This window comes from Somniosus microcephalus, chromosome 11 (genome assembly GCF_052327205.1).
Source record: "Somniosus microcephalus isolate GS21.2 chromosome 11, FLI_Smic_1.0, whole genome shotgun sequence".
In the NCBI taxonomy this organism is placed as follows: Eukaryota; Metazoa; Chordata; class Chondrichthyes; order Squaliformes; family Somniosidae; genus Somniosus; species Somniosus microcephalus.
The window spans coordinates 12,626,291-12,638,110 of NC_140997.1; the positions used below are offsets into that span (position 1 = coordinate 12,626,291).

The 11,820-nt window shown below is 53.0% G+C and overlaps 1 protein-coding gene across 4 annotated transcripts in view; it reads left to right on the forward strand.

The window, feature by feature from the left end:
• The window catches only part of gaa2 (alpha glucosidase 2), a 65,269-nt gene extending 53,776 nt beyond the window's left edge, over window positions 1–11,493 (forward strand). For all 4 annotated transcript variants that reach the window (XM_086000229.1, XM_086000226.1, XM_086000225.1 and 1 more), the window contains 4 exons: window positions 3,568–3,666; window positions 4,369–4,533; window positions 6,103–6,249; window positions 10,751–11,493. In XM_086000229.1, coding sequence (XP_085856355.1) covers window positions 3,568–3,666; window positions 4,369–4,533; window positions 6,103–6,249; window positions 10,751–10,813 — 474 coding nt within the window. In that variant the 3' untranslated portion in view covers window positions 10,814–11,493. The remainder of the gene's footprint in view (window positions 1–3,567; window positions 3,667–4,368; window positions 4,534–6,102; window positions 6,250–10,750) is intronic.
• Window positions 11,494–11,820: the final 327 nt, after the last annotated feature.

The following is an 11,820-nucleotide window of genomic DNA, read 5'->3' on the forward strand; positions in this document are numbered from 1 at the left end:
ATGGTTCAAAACTACAAGGTGTGCAACAGAAGGATTCCTTTAATCCATGTGTGAAATCCAGAAAGTAAGCTGTGAGGGGAGTTGCAGCAAAGAGGGGAAACAGTTTATGGAGGTAGGTGCTGGAACTGCGAACACTAAATCCTGTGCAAAGGCCACTGTATTTCAGAAATATTGTATTGGAAAAATTCTAATGTGGAATCTATCGGTTTAAAGGCATCGGACATTAATTTTCTTGAACTGTCTTCACTTTATTTTGCCCGAAATTGCATAGAGTGCATTGAGCTGGTTGTTCAAGGTGGGGAGAGAAGCCAGAGGTGGAGGGCTTTAGAGAGGGACCTCCAGAGAAAGAGACGAGGCAGCTAAAGGTCCTGCCACCAATGGCGAGGCGAAGGGACTGGGAAACGCACAACAGTCCAGAGCCCAAAGGCTAAAGGATACAAGAGGAGGTATAAAACTGGAGGAGGTCGCAGGGAGTTGGGTTGAGGTCATGAAGGGATTTGAAGATCCCGACAAAGATTCTAAATTTAAAAAGTGTTGTGGGGGTGGGGGGGGGCAGGCAGCCAGAGTGAGTTTGTGAAAATGGGGATAATGGGTGATCAGGACCTGAGTGTAGAAAAGATTCAGAGTGGCCAAGTCAGAAATTCTGGAGGTTGGAGAGTCCGAGACAGAACAAGGGCAGTGGAGGAAAATATTCTGTCGGTGACAAAAGCAAGGATAAAGGATTTTAGCGGGGCAGGAGCTGAGGTAGGAGCAGAAACAGGCAGTGATGCAGAGCTGGAAACAAGAAGCTGTGGTGATGGGCAGGATGTGGTGTTTGGAGCACAGCTCTGGATCAAACAGAGGTCAAGGTCTCACACTGCCTGGCTCAGCCTGAGTGAATGGCTGGGGAGGAGGATGGAGTCCGTGACAAGGAGCAGAGTTTATGGTGGTGGCCAAAAATGCTGATAAAACGTAGCGTTACTTCTGGACTGGAAAGAAAGACTTGCATTTATATAGCACCTTTCACGACCACCGGACGTCACAAAGCGCTTTACAGCCAATGAAGTACTTTTGAAGATAACAACAGAAAATGCTGAAAAAAATCAGCAGGCCAGGCAACATCCGTGGAGAGAAAATAGAGTCAATGTTTCGGGTGAAAATCCTTTGTCAAGACTAAGGGTCCTGACAAAGGGTTCACCCGAAACGTTGACTCTATTTTCTCTCCACGGATGTTGCCTGGCCTGCTGAGTTTTTCCAGCATTTTCTGTTGTTATTTTGGATTTCCAGCATCCGCAGTATTTTGCTAAAGTACTTTTGAAGTGTAGTCACTGTTGTACTATAGGATTTGCGCACGGCAAGCTCCCACAAACAGCAATGTGCTAATGACCAGATAATCTGTTTTAGTGATGTTGATTGAGGGATAAATATTAGCCCAGGACACCGGGGAGAACTCCCCTGCTCTTCTTCAAAATACTGCTATGGGATCTTTTACGTCCACCTGAGAGAGTAGACGGGGCCTCGGTCTAACGTCACATCTGAAAGATGGCTGTCGATTCGCTATTGCCCGTTTTATGTATCGCCCAAAGTCAAAATGACCACCCTAGATCTCCGAAAGACGGTACCGCCGACAGTGCAGCACTCCCTCAGCACTGCATTGGGGTGTCAGCCTAGATTTCTGTGCTCAAGTTTCTGGAGTGGAACTTTAACCCACAACCTTCTGACTCAGAGGTGAGGGTGCTGCCCACTGAGCCATGGCTGACATTACCTCAGATACAGGACGTATAATAGCGGAGGTTTTGGTTCTGGTTCACAGGAGAGTTGAGAATTGATTTTAACATCAAACAGGCGGGCAGTCGGCGGAAAGTTTGCCTCTTGCTGCTGGCAGGTGGCCCAAGCCATAAATATAAACTGAGATGACTGGCAGCGTGGTGATAACGGCTAGGAAATTTAAAAAAGGAAACGCTTCAAGGACACCCTCAAAGCCTCCTTGAAAAAGTGCAACATCCCCACTGACACCTGGGAATCCCTGGCCCAAGACCGCACAAAGCATTTTCAGATGCAGTAATCTTCTTCTTAGGCAGTCTCTCGGAACCGAGGATGACTTGCTTCCACACTAAAAATGAGTTCTCAGGTGACTGATGAGTCCAATGCGGGACCTACAGTCTCTGGTGGGGCAGACGGTGGTTGAAGGGGCGGGTGTGTGGGGTGCTTGGGTTGACGTGCGCTCCTTGCACTGTTTGCGCTTGGCTTCCGCTTGCTCCCGGCGAAGAGACACGAGGTGTTTGGCGCCGTCCCGGATGCTTCTCCTCCATTTTGTGCGGTCTTGGGCCAGGGATTCCCAGGTATCGGGGGGGATGTTACACTTTTTCAAGGAGACTTTGAGGGTGTCCTTGAAGCGTTTCCTCTGCCCACCTGGGGCTCTCTTGCCATGTCGGAGCTCCGAGTAGAACGCTTGTTTTGGGAGTCTTGTATCGGGCATGCGGACGATGTGGCCCGTCCATCGGAGCTGATTGAGCGTGGTCAAAGCTTCGATGCTGGGGATATTGGCCTGAGCGAGAACACTGACGTTGGTGCGCCTATCCTACCAATGGATTTGCAGGATCTTGCGGAGGCAGCGTTGGTGGTACCTCTCCAGTGCTTTGAGGTGAAGCATACAGGCGGGCGGCTATCACTACTGCTCTGTAGACCATGAGCTTATTGCAGGGTTTGAGGTCCTGGTCTTCAAACACTCTCTTCCTCAGGTGACCGAAGACTGCACTGGCACATTGAAGGCGGTGTTGGACTTCGTCGTCGATGTCTGCCCTTGTTGACAGTAGGCTCCCGAGGTATGGAAAGTGGTCCACGTTGTCCAAGGCCTCGTCATGGATTTTGATCATATGCAGCAGGTAGACTATCCTTTATCCGAACTTCCGAAAACCGAAAACCTCTAAAAACCGAAAGATTTTTCGTTCAGCGTAAGTCGTGCGCACGACCCCGACCCCCGCCGACCCCCACCCCGACCCCCCGCCGACCGACCCCTGCCGACCCCGACCCCCCGCCGACCCCCACCGCCGACAAATTTCCCAGTCTTATAAAATACCTTCTGAAATCCGAAATTTTCCGAAAACCGAAACACGGCTGGTCCCGAGGTTTTCGGATAAAGGATAGTCTACCTGTAATATAGTTTTTGTAAAGAGCTGTGACCCGTTAGAGATTAAATAAAGCCACTAATGAGGTTTATAAACGGACTGTTGATCTACATTGGTTTATGTTTGAAAAAAGAATAGCAACTCATGATTTCTTACCAAATCTCATGATTTTTACGAGTTTGTCTCGGGATTTATGAGACGGTGAAGTTGGCGAGAGTGCTACCCACTGAGCTAAAGCTGACACAGTAGACAGCTGATTCTCATTCCAGGGACTGTCTTCTCAACTGCACCAGCCTGCAATCTTTATTTAACCACCACCCCCTCCAACCGCCCATTCATTCTCTGAATTACGGCCACTGCTGTCTTGTGCCTGTGTACAAAACTCTCCAGATGTTGTCTTGGGGCCCTGGGTTGACCTCGAGCTCAATCACCTTAACCGTTACGTGTTCTTTACCAACAGGGCTCGCCCCTCAGTAGCATGGGAGAGTACATCAAACTGCCCGCTCCTCTGGACACCATCAACCTGCACCTTCGAGAGGGGGCGATCATCCCCACGCAGGTACCTCATGCCAACACGACGCAGCGCTTTCTGTTTCATACTTAGATTTCTTGCTGGTTTTTTTTTGAACCCCTTTCAAGATTTCGACCAGTTATCTCCTAAAATCGAGGCCAACTCTCCCAGTATATTACTGAGGGAGTGCTGCACTGTCGGAGATGCTGTCTTTCAGACGAGACGTTAAACCGAGTGCCCTCTCAGGTGGATGTACAAGATCCCACGGCACTAATTGGAAGAAGAGCAGGGGAGTTCTCCCCGGTGTCCTGGCCAATATTTATCCCTCAACCAACATCACTAAAACAGATTATCTGGTCAATTATCACATTGCTGTTTGTGGGAGCTTGCTGTGCACAAATTGGCTGCTGCGTTTCCCACATTACAACAGTGAATACACGTCACAAAGTACTTCATTGGCTGTAAAGCGCTTTGGGACGTGTTGTGGTTGTGAAAAGCGTGATATAAATGCAAGTTCCTTCTTTCCATTCCCAAAGGCGTGGTTTCGTGGCACTGGAAATCTTGGAGCTCTCCATAGGAGCAGGAGGTGGCCATTCAGCCCCTCGAGCCTGTCCCGTCATTCCATTAGATCAAGGCTGATCTGTACCTCAACTCCATTCATTCGCCTTAGCCTCAAATCCCCTCGATGCCCTTAACCCACAGCAAGCCCTCGCTCTCCAGGTTGACGCTGTTGCCTCTGTTTCTGAACAGGAACCTGCCACGACTACCTGGGCGAGTAGCAGGAACCCTCTTCACCTGCTGGTGGCTCTGTCCCAGAACGCATCGGCGAAGGGCTGCCTCTTTTGGGATGACGGGGAGAGTCTGGACACCTACGAGAGAAACAATTATACTTACGTTGAATTTGCAGCGGACAAGGTACAACCCTGAACCCAAAACTCCCGAATCCGGGAAAGCATTTCATTCAAGTCCCGTGTTGCTGAGCGACTGCCGGTGGGACGTTAACTGCTGATATTTTTTCATACCTATTTTATGGTCAGGTTTCTTCCCCCCCTCCCCCCACCCCACCCGCCCAATTTTTCCCCTTTCTGTGCTGAAGGTGGCGGAACAAAGAAACAGGAATAGGCCGTTCAGCCTCCTCGAGAGACTGCTCGAGGGATCATGGCTGATCTGCACCTCGACTCCATGTACCTGCATAGATGCCTTTCAGGAGAAGCTAGATAAGCTTCCCGAGGGAAGTACATAAGGAAGAAAGGAATAGAAGGATTTACCGGCATGGACCAGTGGGACCGAATGGCCTGATTCTGTGCTGTAAATTCCCTTGATACCCTTACCCAACAAAATATCCAATCTCCCAGTCTTGAACGTTCCAATTGACCGCCAGCATCCACAGCCTTTCTGGGTTAGAGAATTCCAGATTTTCACCACCCTTTGTGTGAGAAAGTGCTCCCTGAACTCCCTCCTCAATGGCCGGGCTCTAATTTTAAGATTGTGCCCCCTCTGGTGTCAAGATACAGTTCTACAGGTGCCTGTCTTTGCGCCCCCCCCTCTCCTCCCCCACCCCATCACCGCAGCCAAGTGGCCGTTCTTCGCCTGTGATCCTGGACAGTGAGTGGCGGTGGGCTATTTGACCGTGGAGGGCTTCACACATTGGAGCACGATCCACTCCTCGTCCGACGTCCACACTGGATAGTGGTCAGGTGGGTGAGTAGCCAAGCCAAACAGATCAGGAAAGTCCCAGGATCTGAGCCTGGCCGGGCAGACTCCCCATTCCCAATCACCATCCAAAACCCCATTGGATGTCTATGCTGGTGGGCACGGGCTGAGGACTTGGATCGTGCTTGGCTGTGTAACCATACTAGGGTTGCCAACTCTGGTTGGACATGTCCCTGGAGGTGTCAACACATGACCTCTAACCTCCACCTCTCCCACCATTGGTCGCCTGACACGTCAATCTCCATGGCGCCCTGCCTTCCCACGGCCAATTAGAACGTGTATAGACTCTTCCATTAACTGATTAGATGCTTCTTGACTGTCAGTCAAACAGCCTTTTTCCCCCAATCTCTGATATTTTTGTAACTAATAAACAAAAGTTTTCAAAGAGAATTAAAAAAACTTTTTTTTAGTGCCCCTATAATTTTTCTCCTGGGACTTTGCTCGCTGCAGTGTCCTGCAATTAATCTTTAATTCCTGGAGACTCCAGAGCAACCCTAAACCGTACCCCAGCGAGGAGAAACATCTTCGGGAGAGAGCTTTCAAAAGGCACAGAGTTGCCCACTCAGTGTCGTGACTTGTGGGTTCGGTTTGCGGCCCCTACATTTTACTAGACAGCGATACGATTGCACAGGTGTCCCTTTCGCTGGATCTGCTCGGTGACCCCTGACTGTCGAGGGTTGCAGGGTCTTGGCTCTGCCCCTGGCCGTCTGCTGAACGCTGTGCCCTCATATTGAACCCTTCCTCTTGCGGTGTTGTGTGTTCGCTCTGCAGAACCAACTGATCTCCAACGTGCTGCATGTGAACGTAGAGGCTACCTACATCAAGGTGGACACCGTGAGCGTGTTCGGGGTCAAGTTGCGGCCGTCTAAGGTCGTCGTAAATCAGACAGCTGTTCCCTTTTCCTACTCTTCAAACCAGGTGAGGCTGGACATGCCAGGATTTCACCAACAATCATTCTTCTACCTCTCTCCTCGGTTTTCAAAAGTCTGTAGCCTCCCTATCTGTCGCCACCCTCTCTCTGTCACCTCCCTATCTCTGTCACCACCCTGTCTCTGTCGCCACCCTCTATCTCTGTCGCCTCCCTGTCTCTGTCGCCACCCTGTCTCTGTCGCCTCCCTGTCTCTGTCGCCACCCTGTCTCTGTCGCCACCCTGTCTCTGTCGCCTCCCTGTCTCTGTCGCCACCCTGTCTCTGTCGCCACCCTCTATCTCTGTCGCCACCCTCTATCTCTGTCGCCACCCTCTATCTCTGTCACCTCCCTGTCTCTGTCACCTCCCTGTCTCTGTCGCCACCCTGTCTCTGTCGCCTCCCTGTCTCTGTCGCCACCCTATCTCTGTCGCCACCCTATCTCTGTCGCCACCCTGTCTCTGTCGCCACCCTGTCTCTGTCACCACCCTGTCTCTGTCACCACCCTGTCTCTGTCACCTCCCTGTCTCTGTCGCCACCCTGTCTCTGTCACCACCCTGTCTCTGTCACCTCCCTGTCTCTGTCACCACCCTGTCTCTGTCGCCTCCCTGTCTCTGTCGCCACCCTGTCTCTGTCGCCTCCCTGTCTCTGTCGCCTCCCTATCTCTGTAGCCTCCCTATTGCTGTCACCACCCTGTCTCTGTCACCACTCTATCTCTGTTACCACCCTATCGCTGTCCCCTCCCTATCTCTGTCACCTCCCTATCTCTGTAGCCTCCCTATCGCTGTCACCACCCTGTCTCTGTCACCACTCTATCTCTGTCGCCACCCTGTCTCTGTCGCCACCCTGTCTCTGTCGCCACCCTGTCTCTGTCGCCACCCTGTCTCTGTCCCCACCCTGTCTCTGTCGCCACCCTGTCTCTGTCGCCACCCTGTCTCTGTCACCACCCTGTCTCTGTCACCACTCTATCTCTGTCACCACCCTATCTCTGTCACCACCCTGTCTCTGTCACCACCCTGTCTCTGTCCCCACCCTGTCTCTGTCACCACCCTGTCTCTGTCACCACCCTGTCTCTGTCACCACCCTGTCTCTGTCACCACTCTATCTCTGTCACCACTCTATCTCTGTCACCACTCTATCTCTGTCACCACCCTGTCTCTGTCACCACCCTGTCTCTGTCCCCACCCTGTCTCTGTCCCCACCCTGTCTCTGTCCCCACCCTGTCTCTGTCCCCACCCTGTCTCTGTCCCCACCCTGTCTCTGTCCCCACCCTGTCTCTGTCACCACCCTGTCTCTGTCACCACCCTGTCTCTGTCACCACTCTATCTCTGTCACCACTCTATCTCTGTCACCACTCTATCTCTGTCCCCACCCTGTCTCTGTCCCCACCCTGTCTCTGTCCCCACCCTGTCTCTGTCACCACCCTGTCTCTGTCCCCACCCTGTCTCTGTCCCCACCCTGTCTCTGTCCCCACCCTGTCTCTGTCGCCACCCTGTCTCTGTCGCCACCCTGTCTCTGTCGCCACCCTGTCTCTGTCGCCACCCTGTCTCTGTCGCCACCCTGTCTCTGTCGCCACCCTGTCTCTGTCCCCACCCTGTCTCTGTCGCCACCCTGTCTCTGTCGCCACCCTGTCTCTGTCACCACCCTGTCTCTGTCACCACTCTGTCTCTGTCACCACCCTGTCTCTGTCGCCACCCTGTCTCTGTCCCCACCCTGTCTCTGTCACCACCCTGTCTCTGTCCCCACCCTATCTCTGTCACCACCCTGTCTCTGTCACCACCCTGTCTCTGTCCCCACCCTGTCTCTGTCCCCACCCTGTCTCTGTCCCCACCCTGTCTCTGTCCCCACCCTGTCTCTGTCCCCACCCTGTCTCTGTCCCCACCCTGTCTCTGTCACCACCCTGTCTCTGTCACCACCCTGTCTCTGTCACCACTCTATCTCTGTCACCACTCTATCTCTGTCACCACTCTATCTCTGTCACCACTCTATCTCTGTCACCACTCTATCTCTGTCACCACCCTGTCTCTGTCACCACCCTGTCTCTGTCACCTCCCTGTCTCTGTCACCACCCAACCGCTCTCTCCACCCTCTCGCTCTCTCCACCCTCTCGCTCTCTCCACCCTCTCGCTCTCTCCGCTCTCTCCACCCTCTCGCTCTCTCCACCCTCTCGCTCTCTCCACCCTACCGCTCTCTCCACCCTCTCGCTCTCTCCACCCTCTCGCTCTCTTCACCCTCTCGCTCTCCACCCTACCGCTCTCTCCACCCTCTCGCTCTCTCCACCCTCTCGCTCTCTCCACCCTACCGCTCTCTCCACCCAACCGCTCTCTCCACCCAACCGCTCTCTCCACCCTCTCGCTCTCTCCACCCTCTCGCTCTCTCCACCCAACCGCTCTCTCCACCCTCTCGCTCTCTCCACCCTCTCGCTCTCTCCACCCTCTCGCTCTCTCCACCCTCTCGCTCTCTCCACCCTACCGCTCTCTCCACCCTACCGCTCTCTCCACCCTACCGCTCTCTCCACCCTACCGCTCTCTCCACCCAACCGCGCTCTCCACCCTCTCGCTCTCTCCACCCTCTCGCTCTCTCCACCCTCTCGCTCTCTCCACCCTCTCGCTCTCTCCACCCTACCGCTCTCTCCACCCAACCGCTCTCTCCACCCTCTCGCTCTCTCCACCCTCTCGCTCTCTCCACCCTCTCGCTCTCTCCACCCTCTCGCTCTCTCCACCCAACCGCTCTCTCCACCCTCTCGCTCTCTCCACCCTCTCGCTCTCTCCACCCTCTCGCTCTCTCCACCCTCTCGCTCTCTCCACCCTCTCGCTCTCTCCACCCCACCGCTCTCTCCACCCCACCGCTCTCTCCACCCCACCGCTCTCTCCACCCTCTCGCTCTCTCCACCCTCTCGCTCTCTCCACCCTCTCGCTCTCCACCCTCTCGCTCTCTCCACCCTCTCGCTCTCTCCACCCTCTCGCTCTCTCCACCCTCTCGCTCTCTCCACCCTCTCGCTCTCTCCACCCTCTCGCTCTCTCCACCCTACCGCTCTCCACCCCACCGCTCTCTCCACCCTCTCGCTCTCTCCACCCTCTCGCTCTCTCCACCCTCTCGCTCTCTCCACCCTCTCGCTCTCTCCACCCTCTCGCTCTCTCCACCCTCTCGCTCGCTCCACCCTACCGCTCTCTCCACCCTATCGCTCTCTCCACCCTCTCGCTCTCTCCACCCTACCGCTCTCTCCACCCTCTCGCTCTCTCCACCCTCTCGCTCGCTCCACCCTACCGCTCTCTCCACCCTCTCGCTCTCTCCACCCTCTCGCTCTCTCCACCCTCTCGCTCTCTCCACCCTACCGCTCTCACCTCCTTATTGCTGTTACCTCCCTATCTCTGTCACCTCCTCCAGCCCTCCAACCCTCCAAAAAGTCTGCATTCTTCCAACTCTAGTCTCTTGTGCTTGTCCCCTTCCCTTCGCCCCACCATTGGCGGCCGTGCCTTCAGCCGTCGAGGCCCTAAGCTCTGGAATTCCCTCCCAAACCTCTCTGCCTCTCTTTGCTCCTTTAAGACCCTGCTTAAAACCTACAAATTTGAACAAGATTTTCATCCCATGCCCTAATATCTCCTTCTTTGACTCAGTGTCAATTTTTGTCTGATAACGTTCCTGTGAAGCGCTTTGGGATGTTTTACCCATATACCAGGCACTGTACGCTGATTGGTGCCCATATACCAGGCGCTGTACATTGATTGGTGCCCATATACCTGGCGCTGTACGCTGGTTGGTGCCCATATACCAGGTGCTGTACATTGATTGGTGCCCATATACCAGGCACTGTACATTGATTGGTGCCCATATACCAGGCACTGTACATTGATTGGTGCCCATATACCAGGCGCTGTACATTGATTGGTGCTCATATACCAGGCGCTGTACGTTGATTGGTGCCCATATACCAGGCGCTGGACGTTGATTGGTGCCCATATACCAGGCGCTGTATGTTGATTGGTGCCCATATACCAGGCACTGTACGCTGATTGGTGCCCATATACCAGGCACTGTACGTTGATTGGTGCCCATATACCAGGCACAGTACGCTGATTGGTGCTCATATACCAGGCGCTGTACATTGATTGGTGCTCATATACCAGGCACTGTACGTTGATTGGTGCCCATATACCAGGCACTGTACATTGATTGGTGCCCATATACCGGGCACTGTACATTGATTGGTGCCCATATACCAGGCACTGTACATTGATTGGTGCCCATATACCAGGCGCTGTACATTGATTGGTGCCCATATACCAGGCACTGTACATTGATTGGTGCCCATATACCGGGCACTGTACATTGATTGGTGTCCATATACCAGGCACTGTACATTGATTGGTGTCCATATACCAGGCACTGTACATTGATTGGTGTCCATATACCAGGCACTGTACATTGATTGGTGCTCATATACCAGGCGCTGTACATTGATTGGTGCCCATATATTTTTGAATGAATATATAGTTGTCTCTGTCTCCCTGCAGGTTCTGAATGTCGATAATCTCCACCTCGCCCTGGCGAAAGGGTTCTACATCTCGTGGTCATGACCTCAGTGAGCAGCCTTCACACTGAGGATTAGTGGTGCTGTGGAGAGCAGGCCTCAGCCTGCCACCTGCCCGCATCAATACAAAACCTCCTGGAAACACACAGCAAGCCTGTCCCCACCGGAGGAGAGAAGACATGGGTGGGCTTATCAGGTGTGGACCCTTCCTCACAGAGGCCCATTCCTCCAAAGCATTTCTATCCAAACAATGTACAAACCTGCATTTCTATAGCACCTTTCATCAACTCAGGATGTCCCAAAGTGCTTTGCAGCCAATGAGCTTTGCTCTTAATGGTTACTAAGGCTGGCTGCTGGCCTGCTGTGTCTATCCAACATTTGCTGTTTTTATTTCTGATTTCCCTTCGTTTTTTTCCCCTTTTTTTGCCCCTGCCTCTTTATTCCCTTTCATCACCGGCCCCGTGTTCAGTTTATATCCGCGCAGCTCGACCGAGCTGCTAGTTTGCTGACTGTGGTGTTTACGTTAATGCATAAAATGAGGCCTTGGGGCAGTCGCTGCTTGTAGCGCCACTGAAGAGCCAATCAAAATGCTTCTTTCCCCTCCCCATCCTGTGCTCACTTCCTGGCAAAAAAAACTACTCGTGTAAACACTGGATCAGACGGGGAAAAGTCTCCACCGTGTAAATTTGTTTTATTTTAAAATGTGAAATAAAAGAATGACGTGCCTATGTTGTTTCCGTGTTCACGATGAAACTGTACAAGACGAGGTATTATGATCTGGAACGCGCTGCCTGAAAGGGCAGTGGAAGCAGATTCAATAGTGACTTTCAAAAGGGAATGGGATAAGTACTCGAAGGGGAGAAAATTTGCAGGGCTTATGGGGAAAGGGCGGGGGTCGGTGAGTGGGAATAATCGGACAGATCTTTCAAAGAGCCGGCACAGGCACGATGGGCCGAATGGCCTCTTTCTGCGCTCTATGATTCAATGAAGTGTCCACGCTAAATCCTCAACTTTGGTTAGTGTTGCTTCCCGGTGTTCTCGTTGAGTTGATTA